The following is a 26,715-nucleotide window of genomic DNA, read 5'->3' on the forward strand; positions in this document are numbered from 1 at the left end:
ATTTAATATCTGAAAAAAATACAGTAGATGTGTTTCTTCTTAATTTTAAACTGTTTCTAAAAAGCAAATACAATGCTGTAAGTACAGACCACATTAGTATCTAACAAGTACAGACCACATTAGTATCTAACAATAGATACTAGTATCTATTAGTATCTAATAGTGTGCTGTAGGGCATTCCTAAATGCAGTTCCTAAAGTCAAACTTTCTTCACCTCTTTGTTCCAAACAAGCTCAGGGGAATAAAGGACAGCAGACTGTGATGTTGCACAATGGCCTTGGTTTAAAAAAATCCTGCTGCATTCTTGATCCCATAAATGGTACATAGGGAGATCCAGTAGTCATGGAGACAGTTTCTCACAGCAGTGATTAGCCATGTGACAGCATCACCTGTTTTCAACACCCACAGCCTTCCACGGAGCAGAGGAAAGCAAAAACTAGGTTAGGTCTCCACCAGCCTGGAGTCATGCCCCTGGGAGGTAAAATAATTTTAGGAAGAATTACTCAGAGAAACACGGAATTTGTGTTTTTTTCAGGATTTTTTTTCATCTTGCAAATGATTTTCCTCCCAGAAGTAGAAGTACCCCTCCAAACCTACCTTCCCACCTCCACACACGTATCATCTTATTGTATACCAAAGAAAATTACATACTTCAGGTCCCGGAAAGCTCTGTTATACTCATCTTGCATATATATTGTACATTACTCAGGGAGCGGGGTGGAGAAGAGGGCTTTGTTGTGCATATTTGTTCTGGCTATTGTTTATGCAGGTCTGACTGAATGAGAGAACAGTGGGTATCATTTCAATTTCTGATGTCAACATCAAATTACTTATTTAATTTCATGCCTGGCGAAGCATTGTATAGCTACACGCAGAATCATTTCACTTCATTTGTTATGCTGTGTTTTTGTGGCGATTGGCTTGCCTTCCAACTGACAGCTTTAATTACGACATGAATTTGATTGCACTGCCGAGGAATTAACATAATGCAACAAAGCATTTAAGGACCCTGCCTTATAACACCCCCCCGACACACACACACAAAAACACATCATACACAGAAAGAAACACAGACGCTAGTCCCTCTCATATATTACAGGTCCACTGGGGTTTTGGTATTTGCTAGAAAACATACAGAACCACAGAGTCAGAGGCTACCCACATTTTCCAACCTACTGTTCTCACTTTAAATAGGAAAAATTTGTGGCATTAAGTTGTGATTTCTGGACCTGGCAGAAAAATGTGTAGGAAAAACCTTCTCCTCTACTTTGCCAAGTATCTATGCCATTGATAGTTCCTCTCCTCTTATGCCCTCTGAACCACCTTCTTCTTGGTCAATTTCCAGCTCCCTTCAATCACAGCTGGTGAATTTGAACAAAAACATCTCTAAAATAAAGAGATTTCTCTTTGTCCTGTTGTTTCCAAGAATTTGACTATGGCTTTGTATTCAGTGGGATACTACTCCTCACAGCTAAAAGGATCCCCACTCTCAGATACAGGTAAGAAGTTCTGAGATGAGCAGCAGGGCGAGAGTCAGTTTCACAGACAGGCCACGGCATACATCACATCCCTGAGACCTTGCTATTCAAAAGGCCCAGAAGTGCCTCAGACATGTATGCCTAATCTAAATCTGTATCCAAATATAGATGCAAATATTTGATAGCAGTAACATTTTCCAAATCAGAAATCCCATGAATACCCCAAACCATGGGCAACAAAAGATTATGCTACAAGAATTCAATGTTTAGAAACATCTGTTTATTTGAAAGATGTTACATTAGTTATACATTTATAGATGTGCATTTAGGGATTGCTGCTGCTTTTTTATGTTATACAAGAGGAATCATACAACCAAGAGATAAAGCCCTACCCCTGACCACTGAACCATTTGATGAAATAAAGATGATTTCAATAATTTCTACTAAGAAAATGGATCTCCCATTTTTCTTGCTTAAAGAGAGAAGGCAAGACGTCCAAACTATATAACAGAAGTATCCAAAGAATCCAAAAAAGCTTATGAGTCAAAATGTGGCTGGAAAAGATTTTTTTAAAGGAGATTTTTTTAAATGCTACAAACGAAGGCATACAACAGCATTTGAAATAATACCATACACCCATGTTTAGACAAATACTTCCTTTGAATAACAAAAAAGCCTTTGTTCTTATTTCTTCAAGTGGCAGAGTTGCCAATTCATCAATATTTTCAATGTACAAGGTTGAAATTAGAGGTATAGAGAGACTGAGAAACTAGAGTAGGAAAAAGTATTTGGCACTTTGCTTGAGAAGACAAAAAAATATCAGAAAATGCCAGCCAGCTGACTGTGATATGTGATTTCTGGGCTCATTATAGGAGTCATTTCCTGTTTAACATGCTCTTTTCATTCTGCTATGTTTTTTTGCAGACTTGACCACTGCTCTAGCAATCTCTGCAAATTACGCACCTCGATCTCATTATGTTGCAAAGGAGAGGTTTCTTACAAACACACTCGGCCTCAATCTCCAAACTACCATGGGCTGTAGGAATTGTAATAAGATGCACAGTTGAAAGACATTTTCCAGGAGGGAGAATGTTGCTGCTGACATTCTAATCTACAAGTGGATATTCATTAAATGCCCATTCTACTCTTTCTCACTAGCTCCCCACCTGACTTTCTTTCCATCTTTGTCACTAAGCTATCGTTGAAGCTACTCATTAAACTCACGAAGTTAACATTTCTGTGTTAACAGCTTACCCACAACAAGGGATTTCAAAATTGATTATCCATCTAAAATAGATGTGCTCCATTCATTAGAGATCTACAGAGAGTCCACAGCTATTATTACAGCTCCCTGGGTATGAAACGGATGTGTGCTCCACCCCTGGATGAGATGTGTGCTCTGACCCTAGGGCTAATTTAAATAGAATATTTAAAATTGTTCCAGATCACCAATTGTGTCTGACATCCCTGTCTATCCACCTCCATGTTAATACTTTTTTCTCTTGGAAGTAAGAGCATAAGGATCTTGGCCAAGTACATTTCTTGCAAAGGTCATTAAACAGGCCCATTAATGGATTTTCTGTAGTGTTTTAGGAAACGGTGACAATTTAAAGAATTTGAAATCTTAATCCTAATAAAGTTGTCTTGGGAATATGATTACTAATAGCTGACAAAGACACCAAATAGAATATCTGAATGGGAAAATGAGCTACTGGGAATATTCAAGTAAAAATGGAGGGAGAGTAACAATTTGAAAAAAGCTTCAGGTATGATAAGTACAGTCACTTCCAACTTCACTTTTCCAACCCTCTGTTATAACCACTTCTAGGTGTCACCAGCTCTCATCTACACTGAACAGCCTTTTTAGGTTTTCTCACTGATTTCATGCTTTACCTGCAGTTTTTCATTATAAAGTGAAAATTATAACAAGATTCCTTTCAAGATCTTCCAGAGGCTTTTAAAATAATACATTATAGTGGGTTGAAAAGTATCCCCCTAAAATCCAGCACATGATTGTGAAGGTTAATTTTAGTCAACTTGACTAGGCCACTGAGTACCAAGATATTTGATCAAACATTATTTTGGGTGTTACTGTGAGAATGTTTTTGGATGAGTTACATTTAAATAGACAGACTGGATTTCCCATCAAGATGAGGGCATAGGTAAATATGGCTTGCCTACATGCACAACCACAGCAAAAATTACAACTAGACTACAAAACAAATATCACTCAGAATCATCAGAAAAACAAACTGTATGGAAGTCTGACAACCAAGGAATTAAGGAAGTCACATTTATCTAAACAGGTATGAGGGGTGGAGACATGGAGACACATGGAGAAGTGCAGAAGCATGGAGACATAGAACAGATGGTTCCCCATCTATGTGTGGTGGATAAAAATTGAGAGGGATACCTGGGGAGCAAGGGATCCCATCCCCATACCATACCACCCAGCCCAGGGTTCCACAGTCAGAAATATAAGTCCCCATAATTCCCAGCTGTAAAAAGCAGTGGGGGTTAAGGAGGTTAAAGAAACTGCAGGATTCAAAGGAGTCTCCTTTTAAGTACCTACAATATACTTACTTACGCAGACTTGCTCCCTTTGGCCTTCACCACTAGGGAGGCAGCTGGAAGGTTACCAGTGGTATGCGGGGAGAAATTGAAGTGTTTGGAATCAGGGTGAGTGCCAGGTTCCTCCCAGAAAAAACTCCAGAGATCAGGCACAGCATTGCCCCCTTTCTAAGCCCACCCTCACACACAGCCACAGAGCAGTGACACCATATAGGAGACTCCATCAACCTGGTTCACACAGGTTGCCTCACCCTGGCAATTACCTAAGGCTCTGCCTCATCCAACTCAATGGTGTGCTTTTCCATAATACGCCATGCTACTAAAGATAGGGAGTCAGAGCAACTCTACCTATTACATGGAAACAACACAAGGCGGCTGCCAAAATGAGGAGACAAAGAAATATGGCTCAAATAAAAGAACAGAACAAAACTCCAGAAAAAGAGCTAAACAAAATGGAGATAAGCATGCTGTCAGATGCAGAGTTCAGAACATTGGTTATTAGGATACTCAAGGAAAAATCACTGGCTACTTCAACAGTATAGAAAAGACCCAGGCAGAAATGAAAGTTATACTAAACAAAATAAAGAAAACTTTACAGGGAACCAATAGTAGAGTAGATGAAGTCGAGAATCAGATCAATGACTTGGAATATAAGGAAGCCAAAAAAACACCTATCGGAACAGCAAGAAGAAAAAAGAATCCAAAAACACAAGGATAGGCTAAGGAGCCTCTGGGACAACTTCAAACATACCAACATTCAAATCATAGGGTGCCAGAAGGAGAAAAGAAAGAGCAAGAATTTGAATACTTATTTGAAAAAAATAATGAAAGAAAACATCCCTAATCTGGTGAAGGAATAGACAAGTCCAGAAAGCACCGAGAATCCCAAACAAGATGGACCCAGAGAGGACTATACAAAGATATGACATAATTAAAATGCCAAAGGTTAAAGATAAAGAAAGAATCTTAAAAGCAGCAAGAGAAACGCAGAGGGTTAACTACAAAGGAGTTCTCATCAGACTGTCAGCTGGTTTCTCAAAAGAAACTTTGCAGGCAAGAAGAAACTGGCAAGCAGTATTCAAAGTGATAAAAAGCAAGGACCTATGACCTAGATTACCCAATCCAGCAAAGCTAGCATTTAGAATTGAAGGGAAGATAAAGTGTTTCCCAGATAAAGAAAGCTAAAGGAGTTCATCCTCATCAAGCAATTATTGTATGAAATGTTCAAGGGGCTTCTTTCAGAAAAAGAAGATCAAAACTATGAACATTAAAGTGGTACAAATTCACAACTACCAACAATTGAATCTGAAAAACAAACTAAGCAAACAAATAGAACAGAAACAGAATAAGAGATATGGAGATTATTTGGAGGGTTATCAGCTGGGAGGGGAAGGGAGTGAATGAAGGAAAGGTACAGGGATTAAGAAGTATAAACTGGTAGATACAGATAGACAGGGGAATGTTAAGAACAGTATAGGAAATGGAGTAGCCAAAGGACTTAGATGCATGATCCATGGACATGAACTAAGGAGGGGGGGATTGCTAGAGGGAATGAACAGTACTGGGTGGAGGGGAGTAGAGGGGAGAAAATTGGGATAATTATAATACTATAAGTAATAAAATATATTTAAAATTAACACAAAATAAACAAATAAACTGAGTAAAGTATACTGCCCCCTCCCTAATGAGTGTAGTCCTCATAGAACCAGTTTAATAAAACAAAACAAAAGTACCATCCTCTTAGAGTAAGAGGGAATTCCTCTGACTGGCTCCCAAGTTGGGACGCCATTTTTTTCTGCTTTCAGACTTTAACTGAAAGAAACATTGATTCTTCTGGTTCTCGAACATTTCAGTCTTTGGACTGGAACTAACCATCAGCTCTCTTGGGTCTCCACCTTATTGACTGCATATCTTGAGACTTGTCAGCCTCCATAATTGTATATGTCTATAGATTCCACTAGCTCCATTTCCCTTGAGAACCCTAACTGAAATAGTGACCTTGTTTAGAAATAGTCTTTAAGTTGAAATCACACTGGATTAAGGCAGGTCCTAAAACAGTATGACTGTATGACTCTTGCTCCTATAAAAGAGGTAACGACACACAAAGCTACAAATACAGTAGAAGGCCATGTGAAGATATAGGCAGACACTGGATCAATATAGTGAAAAGCCAAGTGAAATACCAAGGACTGCCAGAAGCCATGAGAAGCTGGGAGAGGAAACAAAGGATTCTTCTGTAGAGGGTTCAGAGGGATCACAGACCTCGTGACACCTCACTGTTAGGCTCTTGACTTGAAAGCTATGAGATAATATATTTCTGTTGTTTTAAACTATGTACTTTGTGGTCACTCATTATAGCACCCCAGGAAACTAATAAAATACCTAGCCTCCTTGCCATAGGCTAGGGAAAGAAACATAATGTCAAGAGTTCTTCACAGGTCTGGATTAGATTTTCTTCTTAAATACAGAGAAGCTCACTGATGGTGTAGACTCTACCTGTTTCTCCCTTAAGAGTAGCTGATAAGTACGTGGTCATCCCATGATAATTCACCATTCTATAGCCATACTGGCCTTTTCTCTCTGCCTCAAACATGTTATGCTCGCTCTGACTTAGGGCCTGAGCTTGTCGTTCTTATTGCCTGGAATGTTCTTCTTATAGATCTTCACAAGGCTACCTCCTTTTCTTTATTCAGGATTCAGCTCAAATGTCACCTACACAGAAAGAACCAATCCAATCACCCTAGTTAAAACAGCAACATAAACTCTTCCACCCCTCACTACTGTTTTGTTTACTTCATAAAATGTGTTACTTCAGAAATAATTTTATTGTTGCCCACAGGTTTGTTGTTTGTCTCCTCCAACAAAATGGAAGTTTCATGAAGGCAGTGAGTTCGTCTAGTTCACCACTCAACCATAAATGCCCAAAACTATATTGGACACATGAAGGGTACTGATAAATATTTCTGGACAATCAAAACACTGACATTTCCATGAAAACACATACATATATGATAAGTGAAAAGAAAAGGGCATACACAAACTGACAGGGGAAACGTCTGGCACAGATAAAAATAAAAGAAGAAAGGAGAAATGGAACATCCATAATCCTTCATAAGTCTGGATTAGATTTGTTTCTAAACTACAGAGAAGCTTATTGATTGTGTTGCCTGTTATGTTTCTTCCTTAATATGAGCTAGTAAACATGACACAAAGTAAAACCTCAATAAAAATTAGGGGGAGGATAGGGAGAAAGGAGGAGAGAGTAGATGCTTGCATGGATGGATGGAGAGTAGATGGCATGGTGGAATAAATACATTGATAAAGCCCTCAAAAGCTGGTAGAAAAGAAAAAAGCAGAAGAAATGCATTAATTGCGACTACATAGAATGAGCTAAAAAGCAACAGAACAGTAAGATTAGAGAACTGGTTAGCCCAAGATTTATGGAATTTAATCCCTTTTCACTATTCTCCAAAATGCTTCAATTCCTTCAAAGTCTTGAACACTTAGAAAGTATTAAGTATATTTCTGCCTTCTTTTAACTAAAAGCCTGACCTGAAATTCTTTCAGAGACAAAACAGAGTTATATACATACATTAATTTGAATAAAGTATTAAATGAGTTTATTTCCAAGAAGTAACACTGGGGCTGGCAGAAGAAAAAAAGGAAAGAAAGAGAAAAAGAAAAAAACAACAGGAAATAGAAGTAACAAAGGCAGAATGATTTGAAAATGCATATTATTTTACAAAAGTGGTTCAGAGGGATTACATATAAGGTATAAAGATGAGGAAATAGAAGGGGAGAGGAAGGATGCAGTGATAACTGATAACTTCATACTTCCCCTTCAAGAGCAGTGCAGATAATCCTCAACAATGTCGACCTTGTCCAAAAGACCTTAAACAAAAACGTTTAATTGTGAGGTCTGACTCTTAGGAAAACAATTCTGCAGAGCACAGTGAAATGGAAACAATGCCTGGGCAGATAAAATCACTGAGAAATCACAGGACTCACTGGTGTAAGAAATGGTGAGAGCATCTGAAACATCATTAGTGTCAAAGAGAGGATAATCATACCCAAACACCTCTCCAGAAACAAAGTCTTCAGAGAAAGGAGAGTAACTGAGTGAATAGGGTAAGAGAAAGGAACGGAGCCTGACTTTGAGAATACCAGCTCTGGGATCCAACACTAGGACAGGGAAAGAAAGAGGAACAGTTCAGGGGTGAGAAAAAGTAAGTAAGGAGACATAAGTTAATGGGGATTTTGTTTAGAGTAGCTTCATGTTTGCCATGATTAAAATAAGCAGATCTTGTCAAGTCTACAGTTACAAGGGAATTTAAGTTAAAAGGGGTAGAGAAGGTTGCTAAGGTAAGTTCTAAATCTGATGAAAAAATGAAGACGATGAATATTTTTTAGCACAGATGATGTGCTCTGAGCACCAAGAACTATGCTATGTGATTCAAATACAAAGTACCAGGTAATCTTTAAAGGAGACCTATAAGGTACATCCATTTCATCCATTTTAAAGGTAAAGAAACCAAGCCTTAGAAAGAGCAAGTTCTTTTCCTTAAGGTAACACAGATAATAAACAGCTAAATTGTTACTAAAACTTGATGTGCTTGTTACAAATGCCCATGATCATTTCATAATTTGAGACTTTGCTGTATTTACCAAGGGCATAAATTTAGCTCCCAAATTCTGACTGTTTCTTCAGTTGCAAAATTCTATATAAATCAGAAGCTGTATTTTCCCTCTTGAACAATTTATTGTGAACACTGAGATATTCTATTATTCCTCTTAACTTTTCCCTTTGTGACTAATCTAAATAAGTTACTATGTATCCTTGATGTGGACAATCCAATAGTCCTTATAGATAAATAATCCCTCTGGCAATATGGCTTGGCAATTCGTAATTCAGAAAAACCAAACACATTTGGTTTTTAAGCTTTGCCCATAGATAAAATCTTTCAGCTATAATGAAATTCTTTATTCTTACTCCTTTGGCCTGTTCAATTAAAAAAATGCATAACTAATACAGTATCTTGATTAGCTACACTTAAGAGAAAGTCTCAACTGCCAAAGCTTCTAAAAATATCATTAAATGTAGTAGAAGACTTCTGGGAATTTTTATCTCAGCTGAAAAAAAAAGAATGTACAAGATGGACTAACAGGGGCCAAATATACTCTCCCACTTTCAGTAGCTTAAGTTTAAGCTACTAAAGAAACAGACAAAGGTATTTTAAAAACGGTTTGCAGAAACCGGCAATAGGCAGCACAAGACAGTGACATCAGAGAGAAGGGAAACAAGTGAGATGATCCCACCTTTGCCCCAGTTTACTGCTTAGAGAGAGTTTTCATGTCAGGGTAGGGTGGGTGGGATGGGGCGAGATGGGGTAGGAGATGATCCTTGTGGAGCACACAGCATTCCTGAATTGTGAAAATAAGAGTTGATGATCAAAGAAAGCAAAGGCAGCTTGAAGAGGCAAAACAGAAGATGGGAGAGATGAGAGTGCCATAGAGAATCATGAAACCTGAAGAAGATTCCCCTCTAGTCTTCACCTGAAACACACTGGCATATTTGTGGGAGCAAAGAACCTAAAGTAAAGGGAAAAGTCACTGAAAGGAACAGCAAGAATGACTCCAGAGCTCACACATGGCAAGGAATAGCATTCCCACAACCTACAATGGAAAAAACCCTTATAAAATCATCAATAATTAGGTGGAGTATTCAGTACTGGGGAAAAATTAGCTATAGACTAAAGGCTGATTGTACTTTTCCCTCTTATCTTTAATAATGTTTTTGCAAAAATATGAATTTTGCAAAAGTATGAATAAGCAACACAAACTCAAATTATTTTGTATGCTGGCAGGATTGTTACAACCCTAACATATATGTTTAACATTATTTCTACTGTGGTAAAATACACATGTGCCATAAGTTTGACACTTGAACCATTTTTAAGTGCACAATTTGGTCACAATTTGTGTAAAACTATTTCATCACCACACACAGACACTCCATAACTATGAAGCAGTAACTCCCCACCCAAACCACAGATCTCTGGTAACTTCTGTTCTACCTTCTGTCTCTAGAAATGTTCATATTCTAGATAACTCATAGAAATGGAATCATACAATATAGTCTTTTTTACATGTAGCTTCTTTCACTTAACATTATGTATTCAAAGTTCACTGGTGTAACATGTACGAGAACTGTATTCTTTTCTTATGGCTGAATAACATTCCATTCTCCATATATGTCACTTTCTGTTTATCCATTCAATTGTTGATAGACATTTGTGTTGTTTCCACTTTTTGGTTTTTGTAAATGATGCTGCAATGAACTGGCTTATAAGAAGCTATTTTCAATTTGTTTCTGTCATACCTAAAAGTGGAATTGGTGGGGGTGTGGTAATTCTGTGTTTAGCTTTTTGAGGAACTGCTTAGCTATTTTCCACAGTGGCTACACCATTTTACGTTCCCATCAGTATGTACAAAGGTTCCAATTTCTCCATATCCTTGCCAACACTTGTTATTGTCCTTTTTGAAAAAAAATACAGCTATCTTAGTAGATATGAAATGGTATTTCATTATGATTTATATTTACATTTCCCTAATGACTAATGCTGAAGAGCATTTTCCATATGCTTTTTGGCCCATTGTTTATTTACTTTTTGCACAGATGTCTACTCAAGTCCTTTGCCCATGTTTGAATTGGGTTGTTGGTTACTGTTGAGTTGTTTGAGTCCTTTTACATACCTAGATTTGCACTGAATCTGAAAATTGCTTTGTGTAGTACTGACATCTTCACAATATTAAATCTTTGTATATAATGGGATATCTTTAGCCATTTTTTTTTGTCTAATGGAAAATAAATTCAGCGCAACTAGTCAAAAGATCTCTATGACTATAATACTATGCTCTTGCCCCTAACCTAACGTGGCTTTCATTTATCCACTCTATGATGAAATTATGACTAATTCTAGGAAAATTTCCAGGTCAGTAAGATCTCACGTTAAAAGCTGTTGGGAACCTACCTGCCTGGTTTCAGAAGCTGTAACCCCCACCAAGGCTAAGGCTGAGGGAGCGACCTTGGACCGTAAGCCACTAAGGAGACAAAAGCTTATCTCCCTGGCAAAGAGCACTGCTTTTGCTCCTTTTACTTCATCCATAACTGGCCCCCAATGCTTGGTTGGTTAACCAATGAGAGGTAAGATTCCCCAAGGGGGGGACCATCTAAGACAGGCATGATCACATGGGAGGTCCCCAAGGAAGGACCTAGGGGGCTACAGCAAAAGGGGGTGATGGACCCTTGCTCCTTGGCTTTGACAAAGCCTAGGTCCTCACTCTGTCTGCGAGAAGTCTCCTAATCTCTTGGCTGCCTTACTTCCTCTGCCTGACTTAAGCCTGAAACAATGACAGAGGGTAGTACAGCCCTGTGCTGGAAAGGGCAGGTTCTTTAAGGTGATCAGGCCTAAGAAAGAATATGTAAAATCCTGTGAAACCTGCTTTGTTTAGAATGCTCTCAATGAAATGTTAAGGGTCCAAGCAAGAAGTAAGTTTGTTCCTCAAAGTTTCACAGCTCTTTAACTATCTGACCCTGACTCAGAATAGGCCCTCAGAGTTCTTTGATATCTATTGTTTGATCCTTACTGCCTGACAATGATTAATGAGCTTTATCTGTATTCCTGTACAAATGAACCCAATAAAAGCCCACTGAGGAACAGGCTCCTGGCCCTTCTCCTTTGAGAGATCAGCCACCTTTCCTCCCCAAGCAGATAATGTCTGGGTAGACTTATTCTCATCCGAGGCAGCTGGGAGCCCCTGCGGGCAGAGTGCCCCCACAAAAAGCAAACCAAAATTTCAGAAAAACAGCTATTTAAGTATTAAGTATTGTTGTTAGCAATACAGGTAACAAATACTGTTATACTTTTATCATTATAATTTACAGTTCTATCACAAAATTAATGAAATATAAACACACAAAGAAATATTCTTATATATACATATTAATACTAATAGCAAGATTGAGTTGATATTATTAATATTAAAATAAGGGGAGGTGATTGTCTATAAATAAGATATTAAGAGTACTATAGAAATAATTACCCTTCATTTACAGAACTTAATTCTTATAAGAATTCAATGCTATATATATCAAATATCACCCTACATTGCACACACTTTCCTGAGAGGTGTAGGAAGGTAGCTGATTCTTGGGGTTGTCTACCTTGGCTGACGGAGAAATGACTCAATGTGCTGCAATGGTCTCCAACCGTTTATGCTTAAGGACACTTCTTAGTTAAAAAAAAAAAGTTATGAGCACATTCTTAAGATAAGAGTGTTTATAAATTATAGACATGAATTACTCCTTGCTTATTAAATTGGATAGTAGTAAAGTTACTTTACTTAATTTTTAGGTAAAAAGTAAGTAATAATACTTAAAATACTAGATCACCTTATGCACCATAATGAAGACAACTGCTTCAGAGCCTTATAAAAAAGGAAGATAAGAGACAAGGGGTTTTGTTTCTATTATACATGCAAACACTGCTTCCTCTTCTTGAAACTCAGAGACAGGATTGCTATCTTCTTTCTTAAGAGTATTATCTCACTTAATCTGATAATGTTTCTGTATTGATATTATTAATAAAACTTTCTACCTACTTGATCTATTTTACAAGAAAGTTTCCAAGTGCTGCTCTCAGGGGCAAGGATTAGTCAAGAATCCTGTCATATGATAGGTTAGAGAAGCAAGTTTCTAAAGAGGGCCAGGTGGCTCTTGGAAGTGATAACAGGGAATCAGGTCTGTTAGTGGACAGAAAGGCTGACAGATTCCTCAAGAGGCATGGTGTATTCTGACAAGGGTTTCTCCCCTAGAAAAAGGCAGTGGTACAATGGGGAGACAATGTCATTTAACTATGCACTATTTGTAATTTCTTCACTCATGAAATTGGTAATAATCCCTTTTTGCTATTTTATTTCGGTTGGAAGAGGTGACTAACTAATGAGCCACTTATTTGGCAAGAGACAAAACTGAATTTCCTGACAGTTTCCAAGGTGACAAATACTCCCACCTACCTTATAATTTGTTAAAACACATTTTAGGTCAGACTAGAAAATGGAATGACACTATAACACAAGGCTCAACCACGTGTACATCAAGAATGGGTAAACTATAATACTTGGATATACCAAGTGATATGAAGGGATAGAGTGATGGGAAATTGAGACTTTACTCAAGGGATGTATGGGTCTGGTAGTTTTGTTTGAAATGTTTTTTAATACTTACATCACTGAGCCTTTCTCGAGAGCTGCTTCTGTGGAAGCCCTTGGATTCTCCACTGGCGCTTTCACTGTCACTGTCCCTGCAGCTGTTCTGCCCTGGTTTGAGCTACAGACAAAAGAAAAGAGAAATGAGAAGAGTCAGTGGTCTCTTCACACAACTGTTTTTTTGGCTCTGTTCTTTAAGCTTCATTAAAAATGAATAACTTAAGGTCTTGATATTTTGCATTCTTCTCAGTTTCTGAATAGTGCCAGGCAAGTTGCCATAAAAAGAAACACAGAGGGTAGCATAAGCAAAACATTTACCATGAAATGTTAATGTAGATAAAAGGGTGAGCAAGCCTCAAATAAATACCTGGGAAGTCTAACAAAGGTTCATAAGTCTTGGAAAATACTCTTTCCTCAGATTTTTCCTTTGTTCTATTGTGATATCTGGTCAATAATAATAATAAAAAAAACCCAGAACATGCAATAAGCTAAAACCAGATTATACCAACTATAATTTGCCACCTTATTTTTTTCTGTCCTCTTCTGAAAAGAAACAACAAAACAGAACAAAAAACAAGGTTTCCTTATCCTAGGACAAAATGATGAGATGCTGGATGCTATCCTTTAACCATTGGGAAGACATTTAATAATTCTGTTTGTTGAGACAACATTCCAGAAGTCTCCTGCCAGATATTTAAAAGTACCAGATTAAGACTTATGGTTCAAGTAAATTAAGACAGCATTCATTCAACAAATAGGTATTAAATCCACAACTGGGCCTGGCAGTAAGCTGTAGATATACGGTGCTAAACCAAGAAAAAAAAAAAAGAAAAAAAAAAGCCTCTGATCTTACAAAGCTTACATTTTAGAAGTTTCTATGCATTTATGCAGCTCTGGTTTTTCATTAAAAATGGACAAACACACAGAATTGCAAACATTAAGTCTATGTGAGACTGAGTCACACACATATGGAAGAACATTCTATGATATCATCACCAACCACATTTGCAAAGATCCTGAACAATTTGATCAAGTTACAAGACAGCCCGTTTGCAATATTCTCAATCTAGCAAAAGAAAGAAAGTGCAAGACATTCAAGTAAAACAACACAAGGAAATACTTGCTAGTGAGTGAAAAGCAAAAAGTAGCCAGTGACATTCCAAGAAAAAGCAACTGAACTCATATGGTTGAGAGGAGAAAAGGCGCACCTGACGGGAGAAAGAGAAGAAAAGCAACTTTCTAGGAAATGATCAGGGTCTTTTTGGAAACACAGTTCCTTTGGGGAGAAAGAGGAAGAAATCTTAGAGAGGGGTACATGGACCAAAACATGGATAGTCTCAAACAAAACACAACTCCCCTTTTTCTAGGCAGAAGGGAACTTAAGAAAGCATAACAGGTAATAGGCAGCAAAATGTTTGCCTGCAGGTTTCCATATGGCTCTGGGGCCAAGGGGCAAGACAACCACGATGAATGGAGGAGGAATCTGCATTAGCATTTCTTTGTACCTTTAATGTGTTTCTTTAAAGAATGCAATTCAAACTGCACTTTTGACCATACCATCTAATTAGCTATCCCCAGATCCCTACTTTTGGCTTTCCACCTTTCTACAAATTTACCTCTATTTTATTACCGAGGGAGAGAAACATGGATATGAGAAACACAGATAGGTTGCTTCCTGTATGTACCCCAACCAGGGATCAATCCCACAACCCAGATATGACTCCTGACCCAGGATCAAACCCACAACTTTAAGTGTACCAGACAACACTCCAACCAACTGAACCATCTGACTAGGGCTCTACAAATCCACTTTTATCACTTCCTTCTAAAATCCCATTCTATAGAAGTCTTCTCTAATGGAACCCCTCAAAATGACGCTAATTTTACTTTGTATCCTCCTGAGCCCTTAAGTACTTAGTTTCCTCCTAAATTAATGCAAAACCTGTTGATTCTCAGTTAATTCAGATGAAAGTGCTATGAGCCTTTTCTTATTACTATGGAACAAAAGTTCAGACTATTGTCATTCTCTTCAAGTTTTCATTTTTATACTTGCAATAAAAGGGGATTTAATCTAAAATGGACATCACTTTCTCTCAACTTCTTGAACATGTCATGTCCATTTCTGCCCTCCACTGTTTCACACTAAATTTCCTCTCTCTGACCTGCTCATCCTCCCCTTCTCTGTGCTTTTTGGGTGAAGATCTTTTTTAAAGCCCAGACAGTATATCCTCCACTATACAGGGTCTTTGAAGAACTAACTTTTTTTTTTTTTAGAACTCTTTCTTTCTGTATTTAGTTTTTAATATATGTTCTCATTGTTAGCTAGTATATCATTCTATAACATACTGTCAAGTTTAAAACAGACTGTTGTCAAGTATATGTGTACTAAAAATAAAATCTGTATAATGAGGGGCCCCTAATTGATAAGCAATGTCAGAAATCTTATCCCACCAGATTTCTGAGTTAAGCAAAAGTAGGTGAAGCTACCTCCAATGTATAGATGAAGGAACAAGTAAAACCAATGATGTATTAAGAAGCAGGCATGAGATCTAGGACTAAACTCGTGCCTTATAGCCTACTGCTCACATCATTTTAATTCTTAGTGCCTGTTTAGATATTTATGTTTGACACAGCACTGCTTCTCCAGTATGTTAGTATCTCCACAGAATATATATTTAATATATCTGTGGTGCCTGACTGCATTCACAAAGAAAGGAGTCTTGTAAGGTGATATTTGATCAAGAGATATTTATAAAAACTCAGTCCCCCAACTACGATGAAAAATAAACATGCAGGGAATAAAGGGTATAAGGGTGTGAAGACTTTTTGTAATATCCAACTGGCTTAGCAAAGTGTGAACTTTGCATTTGGATCTTTTCCATGTTTTTTTTTCATGGAAGGAAAATGATACAAGGTCCAACAAGAGATTCCAGTGTCCTTGACGTCAATTATCTGACTAAATGTTGATCTAGGCTAAGGGAAAAACCCACGAAAGATTGAGATGAAGCAGTTTGCTAGTCTTCCCTGTGCCCTGCCAGCAAAAGCACTTCAGCGACTTTTCTTCTGAGAGACTTACATAAAATCCACCCCAACACTACCCCTTTTTCCTCCAAAGCCAGGCTCAAGTTTAAAGGAAACTTAGGATTTTAAGCTGTCAGACAGCTCAATATTTCAAAGAAATGGATTGACTACAGTAAGTACTAAAGCTAAACCACACGATTTCAAGCAAAAGAAGTATTCATTCCTAATCCCATGAATACATTTAAAGCTGGCATTTTCAGCCACATCCAATGGATCATTTGAGGTAGCATAACTAACTCAGAAACTGTAATCCTTCATCTGAAATTCCTGGCTATTACCTACAACCAAGATCTATTACAAAGGCCAGGTGCTGGCTTAAACATTTAAAGACCTAAGAAAAATCAATTTGCTTACATTGATTTGTCCTAGCACCCATAGCAACTCTGTTATAAGAAAGCTTTTGCTCTAACTGATGCAATGAGATTTCTTACCATCAGCCTGTAAATACTTCAGTATGTTGTTTCTTTAAAAATTACTGTAACTCACTCTCTTAGTTTCAGAAGTTTCTTCCCATCAGACTATTATATATTTTAGTAATAAGGATTAAACAGAAGAAATGAAAGGATACTAGTGTCTGGCATGATGGCAGTAATTCTATCAATAGCTATAAATTTTTTTTTAAATATAAGGAGCCATTTTGTTTTTCATTAGATTTCATTGTCAACAGTATATTCTCCAAATTCTGAAACTGTGATCCTGTTACAGACTTAACTGGTATTAATGGCTAATTAGGAAAAATAACGATGCATGGTTTTATCACTGCTAATGAAAATATAACAAAGTCTCATCACCCTGGCCTGAGTGAAGGGAGAGCAATTCTGTACACATCTGCCAAGATTTGTGAGCCAAACTATGCCATTCGGTCATTCTTGTTGAGTTCCAACAAGATGTTAGCTGCTCAGCAGGTGTCATTAACCCTTCAAACAAAATTTATAAGAGGATTAAGTACTTAGAGAAGATATCTATGCCTGGAACTCTAGAGGAATGATGTGAATTATGCAGTACAATGCATAAGAATATCCAAATTATGCAGTGTAATTCAGAAGAGCACACCATAGTTTTGGTTCCTTAAAGCGGCATAAATCCTATCTTAGACTGCTGAGTTCTCCTGTAGGGACCTAACTGAACTCTATACAAGGTTTTTAAAATGTGTCAATAAGCACAAAATCTTCTTTCAGTCAAAGAAATTTTGTGATAAATGTTCACTAACATTAAAGCAGCAAGTGTTTAATCTTGTAAAACTTTCTTTCAAAAAATAACTCTCCACAGATGGGGAAAGTTTAATAGATTGGATGGCATCTGTGCTGTTTTATTCCTTAGGCTTTAAAAGGTATTTCAGATGAGAGACACAGAATCAAACTCAAGAACTTAATGAAAAAGCTGACATGTCAAAATGAGCTAACAGGAAATAAACACTACAAACAAAACGATAAGGTTGAATAGAAAAAGCTTTTTCGTAAGAAAAGAATAATATATTGTACTTCCAAATACAGTAACAAGTTATACCCAAAAGCTAAAAATTAAATTCTGGAAACTAAGGAGGGCAAGAAATTTGTGCAAACTTTCTCTGGGATCATAGAATATGAAGTTATCCTGTTACGTCCTCAACAGTTAAAGAAAGAATTTTAAGAATTTGATAATCATGAAGTTAACCATTACTAAATTTTAGATAATACAAATGTCTTACAAATTACTATGAAGTATAAAAGGATAAAAATCATAATCAATTGAGAAATAAAGAAAAGGTAAAGGAACTAAAATAAAGGAAAAGCATATGACTAAGTATAATGGTTATAATAATACAAGTTGATTAAGCTCCCATTTCTAAAAAAAAAGGCAAGGACATCCATTTTGTATTGAGAAAAATAAATATTCAACTATTTGTTAGTTATAAAGAACTCAAATTTAAAAAAAAGAGGAGAAAAGACAAAATATTACAAGTCATTAGATTAAGTCATGTTAAAGATAGCTACTTTATAGTTATAAAAAGTACAATCTTTATGTTTTATACCTTTGTACTTCATATTAAAGAAATGTTATAAAATTTGATATAGAATATATAAAGTAAAAAATATTTTCAGTAATAAAGGGAATCAACAGAAGATAGGAGACTTTAGCATCCTACTAGTTATCAGTGAGTGATATCACAAAAAATTACAAAAGGACTTAGAGGTCAAAAAGCTCAATTTGACTTAGGCAAAATGTACGGTAAATTTGGTACTTGCAGAGATCACACCTTCTAAATGACCCACGTGACATTACCACCAACCAAAGATGTATTAAGTCACAAAGAATATAAGAATAAAATTTAAAACATACAAATTACATAAACTGCCTTCACTCTGATGAAAATTAATGATGACATTTAAATTAACTAGCCATATCACCTAGAGATTTTTAAAAAACCTTTAATTCAAAAGCTATATTTTAAAATTCCCTCCACAATTATAATTAAGACAAAAAGAAAAATCACACACTATCTCTATTCAAAAAATTAAAATTATAAAAATGTAAGTTAAAAAATTTATAGGACCCATAAAATCTATGCTAGAAGTTAACTCATGTCTTTTCCATTAAATGAAAAATAACAGAAATAACCTAATTATAAAGATTAAAAACAAAAAGAAATAAAGCAAAAAAATCAACTTCAGCAAAAAGTAGATTATAAAACCACATAATAAAGTGAAAATTAAAATACTGTACAATTAACAAATTAAAGTAAAATTGGGAGCAAAACCTACAAAGAGATAAACCACTTACAAATCTAAGTTTAAAAAAGAGATAAGAAACAAAACCAAAAATGAAAATAATATATTATATAATAATGTAATAATATAACAATATATAATGTGAAAATAATATAGTAATGTGATTATCATCACAAAATAAGCAGATTTAGAAATTATAATTATAAAATAAGACACATTTATATGTAAAATATAATAGGCACATTTCTAATTATAGTAGTAAATATTATTTAGTACTGTCAAAATTATAATTAAATACTTTAAAATTTCAAAGAAAATTTAACAAAATTTTACTCAGAGCATTTAAAAAATATGCAAAGCTAATCTGTGCCCAAATCTGATAATAACAAAAAGGGAAATACAGAATGATATTCTTCATTGAAAGAGCTCCTAAAATATGATAATATAATAAAGAGAATTTAATAGTAAAATCTAACATAATTTTTCACAAGAATGAGTCCATCAATTAGCAATTTGACACAAGATAAAATTTTTCTCATTTATATTTATATATACATATATGAGATGCATTATATATATAAATGTTTATTTATTTTGAAATAATGATTGGCCCACAGGAGATTGAAAATAGTATAGAGAGGGAGGGAGGGAGTAAGGAGGCACCCTGTATCCTGTTTCCCCTAGTGGTTGCATCTTAAATGGCTACGGTACAATACTAAAACCAGGAATCTGACATTAGTACGTGATAGGCACTTGTTTTACAAGAAACAGAGTAGTGAATGAAACACAAAAATCCTTCCTCTGCCCCTAATGGGGTTTAAATTCCCTATGTTATGTATGGGTTAGGCAATAAATACAACCAATATTAGATGTTAGTGCAGTGAGAAAGCAAGAAAAAGGGAATTGATTGGTATGTGTGTTTCAACATTTTATTATGAAAAATTTCAAATCTTAGAAAAATTTGAAAGAATTACAGAGAGAACACCCATACATCTACCCTGTGACCACATTTGTTTGTGTTTTCATTCAATTTTAAGTAGAATGGTCAGGGAAAGTGTGTCTGAGAAGGTGGCAGTGAATACAGACCCAAAGGAGTTTAGGGAGAGCAGTGCGAACTTCTGGGGGAAGGTTTTCCCAGGCAGAGGGCACAGCGAAGAAAAGGTACTGAAGCAGGAACATTTCCAGGTGTTGAAGGAAAGTAGAAAAGGCAGTGAGGTTGAAAAAGAAGAGAGATATAATGGGAGTAGGAATGGGGAGAGAGTGACATAGGGCTTATGGCTTCTATTTTGAGTGAGGTAGGAAACCACTGGAAGGTTTTAAGCACAGACTTTGCATATGATTTATCTTTTTTAAAATTGTTGACACAATTACAGGTGACTCACATTTTCCCCCCTCCACCCCACCCCGCCCTTCACCACATTGTTGTCTGTATCCAAGGGGTAAGCATATGCTCATATGCATATATGTTCTTTGGCTAATTTCTTGGCACAAAGCAAATATCTGAGGTGACAGCAAAGTTCAAAAACTGGAGTATAATGATAATTGCACAACACTGTAAATTTACTGAAAGTCATTAAATTGTACATTTTATACTGAGTGGATTTTATGAGCCACAACATATTTCAATAAAGCAATTTATTTTAAAAAGAATAAAAGATTCCATCATTTTAATCTCTTACTCCAGAAAGGGATAAGGCTCAGGCTCACAAAAGATAACTCACTTTCTTCAAGTCAACTGTGCATGTAAAAATCTAATCATGGGAGTAAATAAGGGCAAGTATTTTGAGGGCCATCCTGGGATCCTGCCTACTACAGTGGGTTTACAAAGATACAAAAGGAGAAATTGCCTTTACATCCATGCATCATAAAATGACTCCAGTAAAATTAGGAAAGTTTTATTACTGTAAAATAAGATGGAATGACAGATATGCCTTGACTTTGGAGTGTCCTTTACCTGTGTCAGTAATGTTCCCAAATAAACACTTAAGAAATTGCACAGATAATGTATTGAAGACTGTCATAAGCTTGAGCAATGGAAACTAATAAAGCACTCCAACTTGCCAATCACCAACATTATTCGCGATTTTTAAATGGGTTCAGTAGACTTCACAGTAGTAGGAAAAACTAAAAATTAATAAAGAAGGGGGAATACGCCAAAATCAATCTAACTACAGTTTCAAACATAAACAAGAAGCAAGTAGACACTCAAGAACAATCTGACAAACTTTGATGTGCTTCCAGTAAACAACCCAGATCACAGAACTTACCGTTCTACAGCTTATCAAGAGAATCAAAATCATAGAAGACTATGATTTGGTCAAGAGGCTCTATGATACTATTTCTTCATGAATTAATAATGTGAAGGGAAGACAATGCAAGTGTAAAAACAGTTCTTAGTATATAACTTAAATCTCTATCCATAACTTGGGTACTATTTCTAGGTTAAATTACATTGACAAAGGGGGTAATAACATACATGACTATTTATTTTCTACCAAAAAAAAACATTCTAAGCTGTGGGGGTGAAAAGGATGCGCAAGAATGGGATTAAAGAGAAAAGCCTAAATGAATTGGAGGTGCTTGGCATTCCTTGAGTCTGATTGTGGACTACTAAGATAAATCTGTTTTCAAATAGGTTCATAAATTCACAAATAATACACAATATGCAATGCAAAAATAATTCGAAGAAGGAATGTTTGAATGCTCTGGTATAGTTTCTAGCCTTTTGGTAATAAGATTTTGATTATTAAAAGGAAATTCTGAGACAGTATTATTTGATTGGAGAAGATAAATATTCAAACATTACAAATAAACAGTTTTATATTTCCCTATAAAAACACATTTTCCAATAACTTTTTTAAATGGCTTGGCATTCCAAAAAATAAGCATCATTTTCAAACATAAAATGTTTTATACCTTTTGTTTTTCCCATTCTACCATGAAAAAATAGCCAACTGAAGTGTAAAGAAGGAAATGACCTCATTTAACCTTAATTACTTCCTTACTCCAAATACATATGACTTTTAATTGGGGGACACAATTCAGTCCATAGCATTTAACCTGTATATCAAGAAACGTTATTATCAATTAGTGACTATTTCATACTAGGCAACATTACTTCTATAACAACATAAACAGGTTGCACAAGCACTATATTCAACACTTTTGAAAAGCCACATACATTTCATAGGTGGGATGAGTCCCACAAATGCATGTTCTAGAATATTTGAGACCCCTATTATAGACTGAATTACATTCACCCAAAATTCTTATGTTGAAATCCTAACTTCCATTACTTGAGAATAATGAGACTGTACTTGGACACAGGGACTTTAAAAAGGTAATAAAGTTGAAATGACTCCTAAGGGTGAGCCCTAATCAAGGTAACTGTTGTCTTTATTAGAAGAGGAGATTGAGACATAGGGAGAGACACTAGAAATACACATACACAGAGAAAAGGCCAGATGAGGACGCAGTGAGAAGGCAGCCAACTATAAGGCAAGGAGAGAGACCATAGGAGAAACAAAACCTGCCAATACCTTAATCTTAGATTTCTAGTCTCCAGAACTATTAGAAAACAAACTTCTGTTTCCTAAGCCACCAACTCCATGGTATTTTGTTATGGCAACCCTAGAAAACTAATATAATCCTTTTCTTTAAGGTACAAACATCCTGGCTATTTTTGTTCCCATCTTAGAAGAGAACACAATGAATTAAGACAAAACAAAGAAACCTAGCTATTTCTCCATTTCCTTTAAAAAAAACTGGGTCTAAATAGTTAAAACTTGTAAATCAAGCTAATATAGTGCTAAATAAAATGTCTTATCCTCTGACTTTACTTAAATAAATGTTGATAATGGAAATGAAGACCAGTTTTTAATTTAGAATTCTGTATTCCTTGAAGTATCTTGATGGAACATAACAGTGGAAAAGATCCAGGCCTTGGCCTTCTATACTCCTCTTCCCATCTATAGTTCTGTCCCACGTCTCAAAAAACTTCATCCGCACATGTGATAGTATCCCAGTTCAACCTCCAGGCTCCATCCAAAACACCCACTTTACCCAATTCCAACTAGTACTGCCCCCAATTCAGGCTGAGGCATACCCATGGCTGGGGTGCAGACCTTTCTCAGGCAGACGGACTTAGGAAGCAGAACCTGAATGCCAGATTGAGGATATTTGGGCTGGGAATTCTGAAGTCCCTGATAACCAGCAGCATGGTAGAGAAGGGGAGTAGAGACCTCCAAGTGGGCACATGTCCTTGTTCCTTGAACTCTTCCATTCTGCAAAAGGGTAGGGCTTACAGAGGGCCACAGCAGGGCTCAGGGGAAGGTACCTGCTGCCTGACTTTAAAGATAGTACCAATCATTAACAACCGACAAATGGTGGACATAGTGGTCAATGTCAGTCTCCATGTTATTGATCTAACAGTACCATTTGACACAACAGATCACTCCCTCATCCTTGAAGCACTTGCTTCCCTCCTACTTTCCCTCCAACTTCTAGCCACTCCTTATTAGTCTCCTGGTGAGTCCTCCACATCCTCCAAACTCTAAAATTAGGTTCTCCAGGGCTCTCTCTGTGTATCTCTTCTTTTTCCTATCTATACTCACTACCTTTGATAATTGCATCTAGTTTCATGCTTTTAAATACAAACTATGTGCTGATGATGCCTAACATATATTTAGCCTCAATCTTCTCCCAAAATCCTGGTCTTTTACATCCAGTTGCATCTTCCAATTTCATTTAGATGTCTAATACGCATCATAAAACTAAACTGACTAAAGAAATATTCTCAATATTTCCAATTCTTAATAGTAACTGTACTTTTCCAATTGCTAAGGCAAAAATCTTTTTTCCCTCTACAGTTACCATTCTCCTCAAAGCCACCAGCGTCTCTTGCCTGGATTAAGACAATACCTTCCTATCTGATTTCCCTGCTTGTGCTCTAGCCCTCTACATCCGAGTATCTCTCCCGAGAGATAGAGTGTTCCTATAAACAGCAAGCCAACTTCTGGCCAAGCTGAAGGCATAGGTAGATGTGTTTTGCTTGCTCGCACAACTAAAAGGACAACAAAGGAGTTAAAGAAGAAACATTCATTCAGAAAGGTAGGAGAGGCAGAGATGGGCATCTGGGGTGAAAAGGACACATAGCAAAGTGGTGGATGGCAGACTGGGTGGGTGAGATGGTGGCTGGTGCACCAGGCAGTCCCAAATTACAATGCAGATAAAAGGGAAAGAACAACTGGGGAGCAAGACAGACAACACAACCCAGGGTTCCAGGGCAGGGAAATAAAGCCTCAAAATCTCTGACTGTAGAAACCTGTGGGGGTTGAAGTAGCAGGGGAAACTCTGAGCCTCTCAGGAGAGTTCACTGGAGAGACGCACAGGGTCCTAAAACATACACAAAACCACACACCCAGGAATCAGCACCAGTAGGACCCAATTAATTTGTGAATAGTGAGGAAAGTGACAGAAAGTGGGGTGAGGCTGAGCAAGAGACACTGTTCCTTCTCTGACCCCTCTTCCACATATAATGCCACAAAGCAGCCATGATATGGGTTGAACCACCCTGGCAAATACCTAAGGCTCCATCCCCTAAAAGTGTAACAGGTGCTCTGAGACAATGAAATATGGCACAAATGAAAGAATAGATCAAAGCTCCAGAAAAGAAATAAGCAATGAGCAGACAGTCAACCTATGAGATGCAGAGTTCAAAATACTGGTAATCAGGATGCTCACAGAAATGACTGAGTACAAACACAAAATAAAGGGAGAAGTGAAAGCCACACAAAATAAAATACAGAAAAATATACAGGGAATCAACAGTGAAGGGAAGGAAACTGAGACTCAAATCAATGATTTGGAACAGAAGGAAGAAATACACACCCAACTGGAACAGAATGAAGAAACAAGAATTCAAACAAATGAGGAGAGGCTTAGGAACCTCTGGGACAACTTCAAATATTTCAACATCTGAATCATAGGGGTGCCAGAAGGAGAAGAGGAAGAGCAAGAAACTGAAAACTTATTTGAACAAATAATGAAGGAGAACTTTCCCAATCTGGAGAGCGAAATAGACATGCAAGGTCAGGACACTCAGAGAGTCCAAAAGAAGTTGGATCCAAAAAGAAACACACCAAGACACAACATAATTAAGTTACTCAAGATTAAACATAAGGAAAGAATCCTAAAAGCAGCAAGAGAAAAGGAAAGTTACCTACAAAGGAATGCCCATAAGACTATCAGCTGATTTTCCAAAAGAAACCTTGCAGGCAAGAAGGGGCTGCAAAGAAGTATTCAAAGTCATGAAAGGCAAGAACCTCCATCCAAGATTACTCTGTCCAGCAAAGCTATCATTAAGAATGGAAGGTCAGATAAAGTGCTTCTCAGACAATGTCAAGTTAAAGGAGTCCATCATCACCAAACCCTTATTACAAGAAATGTTAAAGGGACTTATCTGAGAAATAAAGAGGAAGATCAAAACTATAAATAGTAAAATGACAACGAGCTTATCCCTATCAATGACTGAACCTAAAAAAACAAAAAACAAAAACAAACTAAGCAAACAATGAAAACAGGAACAGATTCGCAGAAATAGAGATCATAGAGGGGTATCTACAGGGAAGGGGCAAGAAAGAATGGGGGAAACAATACAGGGAATATGAAGCATAAATGGTAGGTAAAAAATAGAGAAGAGGAGGTTAAGAATACTATGAAAAATGGAGAAGCCAAAGAAGTCATATGTACAACCCAAGGGAGTGGGGCAGGGTGGAGGGGAATATAGGGGAGAAAAAAATGAGACAACTGTAATAGTATAATCAATAAAATATACTTTATAAAGTAAGTCAATGAATGCTTTACTTTTCTCAAAATCATCCAGAGTCTTTCTATTGGCCTAAGAGTAAAGTCCAAGGTCTTTAGAATGCTCTAACAAGCTAGCCCGCACTCTTTCTGCTTCTCCCATTATTTCTTGGACCTCATTTTCTACTCCTCTTAACCTTGCTCATTCTGTAACATATCTGTTGGCCTCCTCAATGTTTCTCAAAAAAGCAAGACATGCTCTTACCTCAGAGCCCTTGTACTTGCTGAAAAGTCTTTGTCTAAAATGTTCAGGCATAAGACTCACCATCTCCATTCTTTAGATCGTATTTAAATGTCACTTTATCAGTGAGAACTTCCTTGGTCATCCTATTTAAAATTGTAATCCTGCCTCTACTTAACATTTTACTTATTTTACTTGTTCCTTGTCTCCTCCAAACTCCTGACTCCTCAATCACATCACAACTAGATTATAAACTACATAATAACCAGAATTTTTACCTGGTTTTCTCATTGTTCTCTCTCCAGAATCTAAAACAGTGCCTAGAAGTTATTAGATGCTCAATAAATATTTGTTTGATTAATCCCAGCACATACTAACTTTGAAGGTCTACAACATGCCAGTCTTTAAAGTCTCCCACAGAATGGTCCTTGGAGCTATTAGCAAAGTGCAACTATATCATAAAAAGACAGTCTTCTAGGTTTGGCCATATGCAGAGCTCAAAAACTGAGTGGCAACATGAAGAGTATCATGTACTAGTGAACATGTGAGCTTTGTGATCATACAA

At 36.7% G+C, this 26,715-nt stretch overlaps 1 protein-coding gene across 3 annotated transcripts in view; it reads right to left on the reverse strand.

The window, feature by feature from the left end:
• The window catches only part of AUTS2 (activator of transcription and developmental regulator AUTS2), a 1,150,881-nt gene that overhangs the window by 609,719 nt on the left and 514,447 nt on the right, over positions 1 to 26,715 (reverse strand). For all 3 annotated transcript variants that reach the window (XM_045819369.1, XM_045819367.1, XM_045819368.1), the window contains exon 3: positions 13,336 to 13,437. In XM_045819369.1, the coding sequence (XP_045675325.1) occupies positions 13,336 to 13,437 (102 nt within the window). The remainder of the gene's footprint in view (positions 1 to 13,335; positions 13,438 to 26,715) is intronic.

Source organism: Phyllostomus hastatus, unplaced genomic scaffold (assembly GCF_019186645.2).
Source record: "Phyllostomus hastatus isolate PE091 unplaced genomic scaffold, TTU_PhHast_1.1 phas_scaffold_385, whole genome shotgun sequence".
Classification (NCBI taxonomy): Eukaryota; Metazoa; Chordata; class Mammalia; order Chiroptera; family Phyllostomidae; genus Phyllostomus; species Phyllostomus hastatus.